At 45.1% G+C, this 16,411-nt stretch overlaps 1 protein-coding gene across 1 annotated transcript in view; it reads right to left on the bottom strand.

The window, feature by feature from the left end:
• Positions 1–1,742: 1,742 nt before the first annotated feature.
• iqsec1b (IQ motif and Sec7 domain ArfGEF 1b) overlaps positions 1,743–16,411 on the bottom strand; it is a 39,344-nt gene continuing 24,675 nt past the window's right edge. The window contains 8 exon segments of the mRNA XM_084317103.1: positions 1,743–3,641; positions 6,293–6,342; positions 9,626–9,737; positions 9,740–9,810; positions 12,021–12,182; positions 12,748–12,847; positions 13,824–13,949; positions 15,866–15,895. Of these exon segments, the coding sequence (XP_084173229.1) occupies positions 3,054–3,641; positions 6,293–6,342; positions 9,626–9,737; positions 9,740–9,810; positions 12,021–12,182; positions 12,748–12,847; positions 13,824–13,949; positions 15,866–15,895 (1,239 nt within the window). The 3' untranslated portion in view covers positions 1,743–3,053.

Genomic DNA, 16,411 nt, shown 5'->3' with positions numbered 1-16,411 from the left:
CCCTCATATTAAACAGGATATCCTGCATATTACCATGGAAACTGAACTTGCACAGACCACAAAAATAAAGACCACGAAGTACATGCCGCCTCCCATCCCAGAGGTACGAGCTCATCCCTGCCACCTCTAATAATGACCAATATGCGTCGATTAAACTGAATCAATTCAATCAATTAAAATGGAATACTCGAGTATCCTATCCCAAGTAATATTGGAATATTAATGTGCAGGTGAACACGTTCATCTTTGATTTCACAATAGTGTACATGTACATTGTTTTTAACCACATTGGCCGTAAAAGGTAACATAATTTTTTTTTTTTTGATCTTCTGACAGTTTATACATTATGTACTACCTGTACACATAGAGGTTGGAGATCTGAAGACTACAGTATGTGGATCTAGAAGATATACAGATGTGGTTCTCCTCTGGGTGGGATGTGGATCTAGAAGATATACAGATGGGGTTCTCCTCTGGTGGGATGTGGATCTAGAAGATATACAGATGTGGTTCTCCTCTGGTGGGACGTGGATCTAGAAGATATACAGATGTGGTTCTCCTCTGGGTGGGATGTGGATCTAGAAGATATACAGATGTGGTTCTCCTCTGGTGGCACGTGGATCTAGAAGATATACAGATGTGGTTCTCCTCTGGTGGGACGTGGATCTAGAAGATATACAGATGTGGTTCTCCTCTGGTGGGACGTGGATCTAGAAGATATACAAATGTGGTTCTCCTCTGGTGGGACGTGGATCTAGACCCCGGGGTCAGTTTACTGGACGAGTCACACTATGCTACCATGTCAACAACTCATCACCTGGAACACTGATATAGATCCAGAATATACAATACTTAGAAAAGAGCCTGGAAATACAATGTTTACATGCAAGAATATTTCGTCTGACATTCTTTACGAGGTCCAGTCCCTCTCTGAACCCTGAGGTCCAGTCCCTCTGAACCCATGGGGGATACTTGAAAGAAACATTGAAGGACAAATAACAAAAAAACAAAGAAAACATTGATTTTAGAGCTACTAACAATAATGAAACAAAAAGGAAACAACCACCAGATTGTTCATTTACAAAATAGTAAATATATAAATATATATATATATATGTATATATGTATATATATATATATATATATATTGCACATACAAGTAAAAAAATTAAATAAAAAAGTCCATCACTCAGCTGTAAAGCAGATGCACTGATACCAGTAAAAACAAGTGCTGTGTCTTTATCCCTTCTGCTCTGACGCTCAAACACACCAACCCTCCACCTGCACGACTACAGGAGGATCAGCCATCCCATAATTATGTCTGTCAAAAAAACGTTGTCTTGTGCTGTTGCCGTCACAGAATGATAAGTATTTGATTTTGTACTGGGCCGTCCAATGTGGGCCCGGTAACATCAGATCCAGAGAACTAGTTTGAGTTCTGCACTTTCAAGAGTACACAACACAACACTACACTACACAACACACACACACTCACTGGTAAAGAGACACGCAAATTAAACCAAAAGGTGGGCCACGGGGGACACTCAGCCAGCTGAGAGCTTCAACATCAGAGAGACACTTCCCCACAGTCATGTTGCTGTTTTCCCCGATGATGGTCGTTACACAGTCTGCTTCGTGCTCGACTTCCACCATCATCTCAAACACTACACCCCCCCCCCCCCTCCCTCCCTCCCTCCCCACCCCCCTCGACCCCCCCCCCCCCACCACCCCATCGAGCAAAACAGGCTCAATATCATCTGAAGAAAAACAAACGTCATCCTGTTACAGTATATAATGTATAGTATTTCATATTGTGTGTGTTTTTTTTTCAACTCTAAAAAAATAGTTAAAAAAATAAAAGGATGTTGTTGGACTGAAGGTTGTTGTTGGACTGAAGGTTGTTGTTGGACGTTGGGGGGTGAATGCTCTTCCTCCACCACGACCGGGACTGGGACCAGGATCGGGACCGGGTGAGACGACCCAGTGTCGCAGAATCTCCACAGTGAGTTCTAATCCGAAAGGCAACCATATTACACTCCGCCTCACTCCACCGCCTGACTAATAAAAGCTACGATAGGTTTTCTCAAGAGCGGAACTACATTGTCGTCTACGTATAACAGTATAATACTGAGGTTTTCAGTCCACGCCATTAGACCATTTGTTCCAATCACAATAATAATAATAATAATAATAATAATAATAATAGCCGATAATATTATCATCGTTAGCTTACAAAATACTATATGCACGATATACACAAAGCAAATCTTGTGACTAAAATTAGTAAATGCTTGGATAATTGGCACGTGTATGACTGCTAAAGAGAGAAATCACAGTGTACTACTGTGTGAGCTACCGCTACATTAGATACCGGGAACACCTACGTCTTAACGCCAGCAGCTCTCTTCCTATTGGCCACTCCGCTCGTCCGTCAAGCCGCTTTTTCAAAACCCAAACCACCTTTTGCAACTAGATAAAATCACACATTGTAGACTTTTAACGTTTGAGGTCACTAGTACTAGTTTCCTCTTCTGCAAAACACTAGTAAGCGAGATATTGGATGGTGTCGGTAAGATGCCCGGTACTTGAGTCAGAGAAAACAGTAGCCATGGTCTTCTTTGTGCATGCTCTTTCACTGTCCCCTTTCAAACCACTCCTCTGATGCCAGAGCAGCCCTGGAGGGTGGAGTTAGTGTTGAATCTAACACCACGAGCAGCCCTGGAGGGGCGGAGTTAGTGTTGAATCTACCACCAGGAGCAGCAGAGAAAACAGTAGCCATGGTCTTTGTGCATGCTCTTTCCCTGTCCCCTTTGAAACCGCTCCTCTGACGCCTCGAGGGTGGAGTTAGTGAGTGTTGAATCTACCACCAGGAGCAGCCCTGGAGGGCGGAGTCAGTGTTGAATCTAGTGGAGGAAGCACGGGGCCCGGCCCGGACTCTGGAGGAGGAGCAGACCAGCGCAGACAGCGCGACCCTGCGGCCCGGGGGGGGGGGTGAGGCCCATCGCTCGTCCTCCCTCTGGGAGCCTCCGGGGGGCGCTCCTCCCCGCCTCTCCTCACACCACGGTGCTGATGCCGCTGTGCTTGGCCTTGCCGCTGCCGCCACCGGGGGGCGCCGGGGAGGGGGTCGGCGGGGGGGGCCCGTGGTGGTGGGGGGGGCCGCCGCCGTGCTGAGAGTGAGCAGGAGGAGGAGCAGGAGGGTGCCCCCCCCCGTGGGCGTGAGAGGAGTGGGAGGAGTGAGGCGGGTGCTGCTGCTGCTGCGGGGGGCCGTGGGAGGAGGAGGAGGAGGCGGGGGGAGGGTGGTACTGGTGGGGCGGGTGCTGTATGTGGGAGGGCGGGTGGTAGTGGTGGTGGTGGTGGTAGGGCGGGGGGTTCTGGCCCATGTGGCAGAACTGGGCGTGGTGCGTCGTCTCCCCCGACTGGGCCGTGTGGTGCAGGTTGGTGGGGTGGGGGGTGTGGGAGATGAGGGTGGGGTGCTGCTGCTGCCCCTGGGAGGGGGGGGGCCCGGGGGACTTCACCCGCTTGGGGCCGAACAGGGAGCCCAGGAGGGAGGGGTTGGGGAGGGAGGGGCCGCTGCTGTGGCGGGAGGGGCAGTCTCTGCTGGGGGGCGCTCTCCTGCGCATGTGAGGACTGCTAATGGAGCCCTGCGGAGGAGAAGGGACAGGTCAGGTCACATGGAGGTCACAGGTCAAGTCACAGGTGAAGTCACAGGTCACATAGATACGGTTGGGGCGCTCGTTTTTCCTTTTTTTCCGATTTTAATATTCTATTCAGTGTCACAGACCTCTATGTTACCGTTAAAAGGCATACTGGGACCCCGAGAGTGCAGTACCGGCCAGATCCTGCTAGGTGGCAGTATCGCCCACCCTTTGAAACCCTGTTCCAGACCCTGTGTCACATTTAAACCCCTCCGGCTGGAGAATTTTGGTCCAGGCGAGCCTAGAGGTTCACTCGATCACATTGGAACGCGTCCAGGACACTCGATGCACGTGTTGTGCCGGATTATGTCGTGGACCAGATGGACATCAATACTGGAAATCGCGATCAGACAATTGGAATATTCTTTTTGGAATAACCCCGATCAAAGGTGAGGACTATCTGACGTCAATTCCACCTTGATCCTACAATGATTTCATATAGATCCAGCTGATCAGCGTCTGTGGTGTTCAAAACGATCAGAGCATAAAAAAACGTGAAACATAATACCTATTATATACATTTCATCTGGAAATAGTCCAGGCGAGAAACGCCAACGACTTTAGTAAAATTTGCGCCCTATAACTCAGCTATTCAGGAATGAGGCCAGATCACTCCTAAACTATACAATATTCACCACAGGATAACGCGCAAACGTATACATGAAAATATGATCTCTTTTTTGCATGTTCGACGGGAGAAAGTGACTGTCAAATGACCATAGTATTGTCTCCATAGCTATAATATAGAATATAGCTATAGCTCTCCAAACATAGTGACGCACAGTGAAAATAGGCTATGGAAAGCTGGCGCATTAGCTACAGGGATAAGGGTAATGGCTGGCGCTGAAAGTGTTAATAGATGGTGCTTAGATTCGTCTGTGGTTCATGCAGCCTGTGGTCCCGTGAACAAAGCCTTCTAATTAGGGATGTTCGATATTGGCTTTTTTACCGATACCGATATACCGATATTGTCCAACTCTTAACGTCCGATACCAATATCAACCGATACCGATATATGCAGGGCCCCCCTCCAAAAAACGGAATAATTTCAGGTAATTAACATTACATATCTCTTGTCGTGGAATTAACACAACATTATGCATACTTTTGACAATAAATAAAATCTGAATTTGTTCTTACTTGCTTGCCTGGGTAAATAAAGGTTAAATAAATGTAAAAAAAATAACAAAATTATTATTATATATTTTTTTAAAACAGATACCGATCATTTCCGATATCACATTTTAATGCCAATATCGGCCGATAATATCGGACATTAATTTCTCTCTCTGATAAAGCCAGGGGAATTATAATTTGAAGTGGCAGAAAGATCGCTCTGCCAGAACAAGCTTAGTGTTGCTGGTCACCTGACGTCACCAGCGGAGCGTTAATAAGAAAACATAACATCTTTTGATGAAACGCAATGTTTCCATAAAAACCCCACAGGCAGCAATCAAGGACACAGTTACTGGTAAATGGTAAACAGGCGGTGTGTTGGGGGTGATGACGATGTCATAATGACACGAATGATGCAGTGGTCATGTGACGTGGTTGCACGCCGTTCCACCAGGTATTTGAGCGGGAGCACGCAGGAGCACGCAAGAATGCGTTCCACTCGACTCTGACCCACCTGGCTACTTTGCATAACAATAGCTCAGGTCGTCAGGTGTGTTCAAATACTACAGTTGGACCATTCAACACAAAACCTGTGAATGAAACGTGTTACATTCCATTCCTAGAGGCAATTAGGCATGGTCTCTATTCGCGAGGGAACATTTATGCGCGTGCACGTGACGTCGTTAAAACACAGTGCAACCAGAGATAAAAATCACCACTGCACCACTGGACATGACCACGTGAGAGGTCTATAGAGGTCTATAGGGGGGAAACAAAGAAAAGGAGGCTAGAAAATGTCCTGGAGGCCTGATTACTTTTACCAACGGATTTCCAGTTCCGCGTTCGCGTTCTGCAATCTGATTGGCCACTGATGTTTCTGGTCGCGCCAATCGTGTGACGCCCGTTTCTATCACCGGTTAAGCTTAGGCACTCTTTCGAAGTTGGTTAAGGTTAGAGTTTGTCTTAGAGCATGGCGATAGAACACCAGCCCTGATTCCAAACTCTAACCTTAACCAACTTCGAAAGAGTCGCCTAAGCTTAACCAGTGGGGATAAACTAGGCGTTAGGTAGTTTGCAGGATGTTCGAGACGGAAATGGGCGCGTCACGCGATTGGGCGCACATGTCACATGACCAGAAACGTCAGTGGCCAATCAGATCGCAGAACGCGGAACTGGAAATCCGTTGGTAAAAAACTAGACGCGCCCTGGAGAGTGAGGTGCTGTATCAGTCATGCTGTGGAGATGAACAGTGTCGAGACCGTTCCCCCTTCAGACCCAACAGACACCAGTAAAAGACACGCATGCAGTGGCCAGGAGGACACAGAAAACACCAAAAACTCAAAGAAAACTTAAACTACAAAGCAAAAAAAAAGTGCAAGTAAAAACAATACATAAATAAATAGGAGATAATATTTGTGCAGAACATCAACAGAGAGTGAGGAGAGACAGAACAGCTCAGCGTTCAGATTCTTCCTACTTACTTCCATATTGCTGTCTAGTGATCCTGCACTGCTACGCCGGCCACGCTTGCCTGCCCAGAACATGCAACATGACAACACAGACTGGTTTAGAGACTGGTTTACACACAGCGGCGGTGCTCAGGTCGCAGGAGTTATATGTGTGAAACACTGCCCCCCGCTGGTTCAGTAACAGACTTTCTCATCTTTCTGCTGCTGCAAAAGGCACTCAATCAGCTCGCAACTTTCTGGGAATCGCTAATCCTGCTCAAAACTATTTATAAAACCAAAAACGAAATGACACATGTAACTTTTCACACGATCAGTAGTGTTGTTACTACGACGACAGAAGTGCGACGACATTGGTAGCTAACAGCTGTTCAATTAATTCTCTACTAATTAACTTTTCACACGTGTCAGTAGTCTGGTTTCTCCAGCCACAACCAACAGCGGCTGCACAGATGAAGGGGTGAATATATCCCCCTGTTATATATATATATATAAGTAAACAATTTAAAGGTTTTTAGTACATTTTCTTTACTATCTATCTAACTATCTATCTGAACTGACAAAGCTTGGAACCCTTTCACTGCCACACTACAGAAGGTTAACCCTTTCCTGTAGTGTGGTAGTGAAAGGGTTAAGGGTGCTGACAGAGCCGCCCACTCAGCAGGAAACAAAGGGAAGCGGAGAGACAGTGATGGAAATGGTGGATACAATTTTATATAAAAAAACTAAATTTACTTTTAACTTTCTTACTTTTCGTAATTTCACTCTGAAATTACTTTTAGCAGCAGAAGAGGTATTTATTTACACCAGGTGACATCACTGTTACAGTGGGGGTCACAGGCATTCCCTGAGCCGCGGCGCTAACTGTTCAATTCAAGTCATTTTGAACCAGAGGGGGGCGTGGTCACTGCTGCGGTCTATATACAGACTACAGACTAAACTAAAGGCTATAGTACAGTTACGTAAACTAGACTGGGGCAGCACACAGCTTAGCTAGACAACAACATGAAGCCTCAAGAGAGCAGCCAGGAACAGGAGGGAAGGGGAGAGCCAGGTCAATGCTACGAGCTACGAGCTACAAGCTACGAGCTACGAGCTACAAGCTACGAGCTACGAGCTACGAGCTACAAGCTACAAGCTACGAGCTACGAACTACAAGCTACAAGCTACGAGCTACGAGCTACAAGCTACGAGCTACGAGCTACGAGCTACAAGCTACGAACTACAAGCTACGAGCTACAAGCTACTAGCTACGAGCTACGAGCTACGAGCTACGAGCTACGAGCTACTAGCTACGAGCTACTAGCTACGAGCTACAAGCTACGAGCTATGAGCTACGAGCTACTAGCTACCATCACTAACCAGGAAGCTACTGTGCTACATGTCTACAGAGACTCAGCTGGCAGAAAACCTCTCCATCAACAACAACAACAACAACAACAACAACAACAACAACAACAACAACAACAACATTCACAGAGGCAGAAGGCTTGTGTGAAGGTAACAGCCTTGAAATGTGAGAAAGATCTCAATCTGGATCTCAATCAAGCAGGTAACGGCAGCAGTCACAGGTCATAATCTTTCCCGGAGCCAAAGTCAACCTGCTTCCTCTAGTAGCTTGTTTATATATATATTTAAATATCTTTATATTTCTCATATTTTTATATTCCGAGTTAATTATATTGTTTACATTGCACTATATTATATTGTTTATTTGTCCTCATATTTTTGTATTCAGATAACATTTGATTGCCTATTGACTTATTTGTTTACACTGCTTGTGTTGTTTTTACTACCTGTACCCCCCCCCTCCCCCATGCTGCTATGATGCCTGAATTTCCCCAAGGGGATCAATAAAGGAATATCTTACCTTATCTTATTTTATTTATTGGTACACCACACTGCCACATAATGGTCACATGACCAATGACACTGAGTGGAGGCTAATAAAGATCCATGATTTAAAAAAATCGAAAGGAGATCGAGCTGAAACTGATGAATTCCTAATGGTGAACGGTGATAAAAATGTCTGGACGTATTCCCAGAATCTGAACCAAAAGTCTGTTACTACGACGACAGAAGTGCGACGACATTGGAAGCTAACAGCTGGTCAATAGTTTCTCTACTAATTAAAACAGTGAAACACCTTTTTCCCTCGATGCCTCCAGCACCTGGAATGCCCTCCGACCGACTCTGAAGGTTCTTCCTTCTCTTGCTGCATTTAAAAGTAGGATCTCCGACCACTGTGTGTCGACTTGTAACTGTCTTTTCTTTTTTTATATATCGTTTTTTATTATTGCAACCGTCTGTTTTTATTGTTTATTCTCATTTATTGTGTCTATTATGTATGAAATCGCTGATAAACTGTGTCTTGTTTTGTGAGCTTGTCATCGCTGTAAATGTGTCTTACGAGTTGAAATAAAGGTTTGAAATAAAATAAAATGTAATTAAATACAGACAGTCGACTCCAGAGGCCTGGTGGTGCAGCATGGGGGCGACTCCAGAGGCTACACACCCGGATCCACGACACAACCTCAATTCCTTCTCAGCGTTCACTGCCCTTTCACTGCCTCACTACCAAACGGTTAACCCTTTCACTGCGACAATACACAGAAGGTTAACCCTTTCACTGCCACACAACAGCCGGTTAACCCTTTCACTGCCACACTGCAGAAGGTTAACCCTTTCACTACCACACTACAGAAGGTTAACCCTTTCACTGCCACACTACAGACGGTTTTCACTGCCACACTACAGCAGGTTAACCCTTTCACTGCCACACTACAGAATGTTAACCATTTCACTGCCACACTAAAGAAGGTTTTCACTGCCACACTACAGAAGGTTAACCCTTTCACTGCCACACTACAGCAGGTTAACCCTTTCACTGCCACACTTAACCCTTTCACTGCCACACTACCAAAGGGTTAACCCTTTCACTGCCACACTACAGACGGTTAACCCTTTTACTGCCACACTACCAAAGGGTTAACCCTTTCATGCCGACAATACAGAAGGTTAACCCTTTCACTGCCACACAACAAAGGGTTAACCCTTCCACAACCACACTACATAAGGTTAACCCTTTCACTACCACACTACAGGTTAACCCTCGTGGTAGTGAAAGGTTAACCTTCTGTATAGCGTGGTAGTGAAAGGGTTAATCTCAAGAGGAAAAGTGAGTATGGTGTCATGCCAGCATCCAGCTCAGACCTACGCCTCTACAATCTACTTTGCCCAGCGAGAGGATGACGGCGGCTAAAGGAGTCTTCTAAAGACCTTCTATATTTGGAGAGACGCCGGGGGGGATTAGCGCTGCGGCGGCTGCTGTGTGACCTCTGACCTCACCTGCGTCCGAGAGGTCGCGCAGGGAGCTGCTGAGGGCGCTCCTCTTGAGGCCCTCCCCGGTGGCGTAGCTGTCGTCCAGGCTGACGCGGCCCAGGGTGCCGTTCCCCCCCCCCCCTCCTTCTTCAGGCCGGAGCTCTGGGACATGCTGCTGGGACGCACCACGCCCTTCTGCTTCTCCAGCTCCGCTGCACAGGGGGGGACACACACAGGAGGGATGACTAGGGATGGCCCATATTATCGGCCGATATTGGCATTAAAATGTAATATCGGAAAATATCGGTATCGGTTAAAAAAAAATTTATAATAATAATTTAGTTTTATAGAACAGTCTGTAAAATATTGATTTATGACCAGATGTCATTTCGGGACCGGGACCGGTCCCGTCGGGTGGAAGAGGTTAAGCTTTATTTACCCAGGCAAGCAAGTAAGAACAATTTCTTATTTAATTTATTGTCAAAAGTATGCATAATGTTGTGTTAATTCCACGACAAGAGATATGTAATGTTAAATACCTGAAATTATTCTGTTTTGGGGGGGGGGGGGGGGGGGGGGGGGCCCTGCATATATCGGTATCGGTTGATATCGGTATCGGAAATTAAGAGTTGGACAATATCGGTATATCGGATATCGGTAAAAAGGCCAATATCGACCCTAGTTCAGACCATAGATATATCATACTAGATGACTCACCCGCGCTGCTGGCCAATGGAGACCGACTCTTCTCGGGTTTTGGTCGTTTATTCCTTTATTCGATACATTTTTTTTGAATTATCTTTTTCCTCCTTCCTTTTTCCATTTTTCTCCCATCCCAATGTTAGTCGTTATGCCAATTCCCAACCCCCCTCCTGGTCGTTGCGCACTCTACCCCCTACCGTCGGTCCGGGAGGGCGGAGACTATCACATGCTTCCTCCGACACATGTGTGTGTAGCCAGCCCAACGCTTCTTTTCACTTGGCAGCGCGGACTCTCACTGGGGGAGTGTAACGTGTGGAAGGTCACACTACCTCCCCCAGGTCTTTCCCTCGCTGTGCAGGCGCCTCGACCGAACTGTAGGAGTGGCTGTTTACAACGACCAGGACCCACCCTCGCCGGGTTTCCCACCCTCTAACACTGCCAATTGTGTTAGTATGGACAGTCGGCCAACCCGGAAGCACCACAGCTGGATTCGATCCCACTGTCTCTGTGGTGGTGGGCAGACGCTTAGTCCGCTGCGCCACCCGGCCGCCCTTTATTCGATATTTGTATTCATTATTCATCCACGGACCTCTGTGTTACATAGGGAATGAGTCTGAGGTCGCCAAACAGCAATACCGGCCGCATCCCGCTAGACGGCGGTATCAAGCACCCTTTGTAACCTTGTATCTTGGCCTATGTAATGGCCAAACGTCTCCGGTTTCATGTTTCCTTGTCGGGTCGAGGGCAGCCGTTCTGCCGGTTCCATTGAAGCGCATCAAATATCCCCGATCCCTATGTTGTGGTGGATTATGTAACAGATGGCGATCAAACAATTGGAAAATTATTTTTGGAATACTCCCGATCACAGGTAAGAACGATCTGACGTTAATTTTAGCTTGATCCTGCAATGCTTTTATACCGATCGGGCTGATAAGCGTTTTTAGTGTTCAATGCGAATGCCGTTACTGACAATCAAATAATCAGAAACGACCCCCCACCCCCCCTTTTCATGCATTCATGATGGACCATAATACCTATGATATAGATTTGATTTCGGGATAATAGCGTATACAGGCAAGAAATGGCAACGTCTATAGTGGAATTGACGTATAGGGCTATAACTCAGCATTTCATGAATTACCCTAGACCACGCTATAACGATACTTATATTCACCACGGTATAACACGGGAACGTATGGATGGAAAAATTTATTCTTTTTCACATATTGAACGATAGATAGGTGATGTCAAATGGGCCATAGTATTGTATCCATAGCTATAATATAGAATATAGTTATAGCTCTACAAACAAGGTGACTCAGTCCCATCGTTTAAAGCGCGGCCTAGCTACAGCGGGCCCTAACTAATAGCTGGCGCTGTTAAAAGGGCATTTAAAAGGATACAATTCACTTTTAAATGCAGTTTTTAATAGAACAAAATTAATCGGATCCAATATTTATGGCTTAAAACCAATTAACGACAATTAGTTACACTTTAAATAAAAAAAATTATATTTCTCGATTCAGAACAATTTTATCATGGATGAACAAAACTTTCAATGCGAATGGTTGATTTTAAAAATGGGCTGTTTTCAAGGAATTCCAGGCCTTGACTTTTTTTTGGTAAAAAAAATCAAGCACTTTAAGCACTTCAAGGACCTTGTGCGAACCCTGCCTCCTGTCGCCGGGCAGCAGTGGACGTGGTGCATAGTGTTGCTCACACTCAATACGGTACTTCTCCATCTCCTGGACCTCGGCGATGGACTCCCGCAGGTCGTCCGTGAACTTCTTGCGGTCCTGAGGGTTGGGGGCGTTGAAGTTGATGAGGACTTTGATGTCGGCTCCTGGCACAGCTGACGTCAGGCGAACTCCGTTAGGATAATCTGAGGGGGGAGGCGTCACAGTATTTAATGTTACTTGTCCTTTCGAACAAGTTATGTTTTTGCTACCGGGCAGAGACAGAGAGACAGAGAGACAGACAGAGACAGAGAGACAGAGAGACAGAGAGAGAGAGAGAGAGAGAGAGAGAGAGAGAGAGAGAGAGAGAGAGAGAGAGAAGAGAGAGAGAGAAGAGAGAGAGAGAGAGAGAGAGAGAGAGAGAGAGAGAGAGAGAGAGAGAGAGAGAGAGAGAGAGAGAGAGAGAGAGAGAGAGAAAGAGAGAGACAGACAGACAGGCAGGCAGGCAGACAGACAGACAGACAGACAGACAGGCAGGCAGGCAGGCAGGCAGACAGACAGACAGACAGACAGACAGACAGGCAGGCAGGCAGGCAGGCAGGCAGGCAGACAGACAGACAGACAGACAGACAGACAGACAGACAGACAGACAGACAGACAGACAGACAGACAGACAGACAGACAGACAGACAGACAGACAGACAGACAGACAGGCAGGCAGACAGACAGACAGATGGATAGACAGACAGGCAGACAGACATCTGAACTTACACTGGTTCTCGAACAGGATCACCTGCATGCCGTGCAGAGAGAAGGACTGGCGGAAGCTGTACGTCACAGAGTTCTTCTTCTTCTGGAAGATCTTGGTGACCTGTAGGAAAAGGGAACATTAAATATTTCACAGTGAGGTTTTTCACAAAGTAGGGTTGGCAGGTTAACTTTGAACAACATTTACCTTGAAGGTTTGGGTTTGAATCTGTAAAACTAAACGTCAACATATTAGATTTAGGAATGTGATTCAGTCATACACACACTGACATTTGAAGAACCCTATATTAACTAAATGTTTACTGTTTTTGGACAGCCGATGAATTAGTTTTGAACGTTTTTGAATTTGAAGAGTGAAAGTGCTCAACCTCTACTGTGTTTAACCCTTTCACTACCACACCACCAAAGGGTTAACCCTTTCACTGCAACAATACGGTAGGTTAACCCTTTCACTACCACACTACAGACGATTAACCGTCTGTAGTGTGGTAGTGAAAGGGTTAATAAATTAACACAAAACTCTATCTCTAAGATTTTAAAACATTTGTTCCTCTGAAAACCCAAAACATTGTTCCTCATGGATAATCTATTTTTTCTCCCCCTTTTTTCCGTATTTTTCTCCCATCCCAATTTTGTCGTTATGCCAATTCCCTTCCTGGTCGTTGCGCGCATTTCCCCCCCACTTTCCGGCCTAGGGAGGGTTGAAGACTATCACATGTCTCCTCCGATACATGTGGAGTCAGCCAGCCGCTTCTTTTCACCTGACAGCGAGGACTCTCACTGGGGGAGCGTAACGCGTGGGAGGCTCACACTGCCTCCCCCAGATCCCTTCCCTGCTGAACAGGCGCCCCGACCGACCAGTAGGAGTCACTGTTTACAACGACCAGGACACACACCCCACCGGCTTCCCACCCGCTAACACTGCCAATTGTGTTAGTATGGCCGACCGACCAAGCCGGAGGTACCGCTGACAGCTGGATTCGATACCAGAGTCTCTGCGGTGGTAGGCAGACGCTTAGTCCGCTGCGCTACCCAGCCGCCCTATGGATGGCTAATCGGAGCACTGTGCAGGCTCTCACCACCAGCAGGTCGTTGAACAGGAAGATCTCCCGCTGGTGCAGACCCAGCTTCTGGGGCTTGTTGGGGTCCGGCACCTCGAACAGCCTGCAGTAACACACCAGCCTGCGGTGGGGCAGCGACAGCACCTGCACACACACACAACCGTGTTCAACACAGGGTTAATACTGTATACCAATATAGTGTAGTATAAATAGTATGATTTAGTTATATTATAATAAAATAAAAAAAGAATACAATTATATCGTATATAGAAGTATAATATAGAATAATACATTATATAAATATATAGATAAATGTGTGTGTGTGTGTGTGTGTGTGTGTGTGTGTGTGTGTGTGTGTGTGTGTGTGTGTGTGTGTGTGTGTGTGTGTGTGTGTGTGTGTAAATGAATTAACCTAAATATGCAATTTAACCGATAGATACACAAAATGTATTTATTTATGTTAATTTAATTGTGCTGATGTTTCCATTTCTGCAAAATAAGTATGTACATTCTGTTTGGTTTGGTAAACATTGCAATTAGTCTATCGGTGTACTGTACAGGTGCAGCTCGATAAATTAGAATATCGTGGAAAAGTTATTTTATTTCAGTAATTCAATTCAAAAAGTGAAACTCTCGTAGATTATAGATTCATTACACACAAAGTGAAATATTTCAAGCCTTTATTTGTTTAATTTGAATGATTATGTCTTACAGCTCATGAAAGCCCAAACTTCTGTATCACCAATACATTTTTTTAAATAGATGTATTTTATTTTGTAAATAGAAATGTCGGCCTTCTGAAAAGTATGTTCATGTATGTTCACTCAGTACTTGGTTGGGGCTCCTTTTGCACAAATGACTGCATCAATACAGCTAAATATATAGACTTGTCCACGATATTCTAATTTATTGAGCTGCACCTGTATGTGTGTAGGGGCAAGAATTGTCTTCTTCCTGTTCCTTTCGGCCATGGCATTTAGTGGAGCATATAAATATGTACTGTTGGACTGTAATAATTCCATGTACGAATAAATACAAATTAAATTAAATGAGGGTTCCCACAGACATTGCAAAAATGAAATTCAAGGACTTTTAAGTACTTTTCCAAGCACAATTTTTCATTTTCAAGGATGTCACTCGAAGGATACAATTCACTTTTAAATGCTGTTTTTTTAAAGCATCTTCTTGGCCTGCAGCTAGAACAAGCTACTGTAGAGCATCACACGCGAAGAAAATGAGGAAAAGCAGTTGGAGCGCGCAAGACAGTGACTCGTCAGATTTGATTAAAACAACAAAAAAGATTCAGAACTATTTGATCATGGATGAACAAAAACATTCAATGCGAAGGGTTGATTTGAATTTCAATTACTTTTAAGCACCTTGTTAAAAAATGTGCTGTTCTCGAGGAATTCAAGGCCTTGACTTTTATTTGTAAAAAATCAAGCACTTTAAGCACTTCAAGGACCTTGTGCGAACCCTGTTAACACACATCCAGCACCTGCACACAGACACAACATGGTTTAACACTCAGAACGTGTGTTAAATGGTAGTTAGGGGTTAAGTGTCTTGCTCAAGGACACTTCGACACGCTGCCAGGGAGGAGCGGGAATCAAACCCGGGAACCTTCTGATTACCAGATGACCACTCTACCTCACTGTCGCCCTGGCAGTGTCTTTACACTCAAGTCCCAAGTTAATAAGTCTCAAGTCAAGACTCGCTCAAGCAAGTCAGAAGTTAATGCATTCTTTACAAATGTAATAGTTAGTAGTATATTACATGTTAATTAACAGAGTGATAGTTAGTAGTGTATTAAATGTTAACAGATCAGATTCAGATTCAGATGTATATTCAATTATAGCGTATTAAGTTAATATAATATAAGTCCACACCTCCGACAGTCTGGCCTAAAATATAACTTTACACAATTCTCGACTTGTGTATACATGTGTTCCTGAAGAAAGGTTTCCTGGAACAGGAGAACAGCACTAAAGCCTTTACAGCAGGAGGAGGCCAACAGAGCATTAGATCAGTAGAGCCTCAGCGACTCATACTGTACTTACACATCCCAGTCCGTGGTGCAGAGAGCCGATCTGGGGAGGGAGGGGGGGGGGGGGGGGGAAGGAGGGAGACGCAAAGAGAGGAGCATTAGTGTGATCCTCAAAACATATTACAACTATTCATGTCATAACAACTTCAGGAAAGCGGAGGAGCAAAATTAGATTAGACTAGATTCAGATGTGTTGTCATCATGCAGCACAAGTACAGTACAACGGCAACAAGTCTGGCATCCAACCAGAGTGCAAATGTAACAATAAAGTGTGATATTAATATACAATGTACAGGTGATTAAACTGGGTATAAAATATATAAATCAGATGTATGTACAGAGTATTAATATGTACAGTGATACAGGTAAGTCATACTGGCCAGCAGTGTAACTAGTAAGAGTAGGTAAGGAATATGTACAGACATAGATATGTACAGTGATACAGGTATAAAGATGCTACAATCCACACTTAACACTGACGATGGCTGATGATGATGATGATGATGATGATGATGATGATGGGGGGGGGGGGGTCAAAGGTGAAACTCACCGGCTTCTT

Source organism: Notolepis coatsorum (genome assembly GCF_963971535.1).
Source record: "Notolepis coatsorum genome assembly, chromosome: 6".
In the NCBI taxonomy this organism is placed as follows: Eukaryota; Metazoa; Chordata; class Actinopteri; order Aulopiformes; family Paralepididae; genus Notolepis; species Notolepis coatsorum.
Note: the sequence above shows the minus strand (reverse complement) of the source record. Positions and strands in the feature narration are given on the sequence as shown.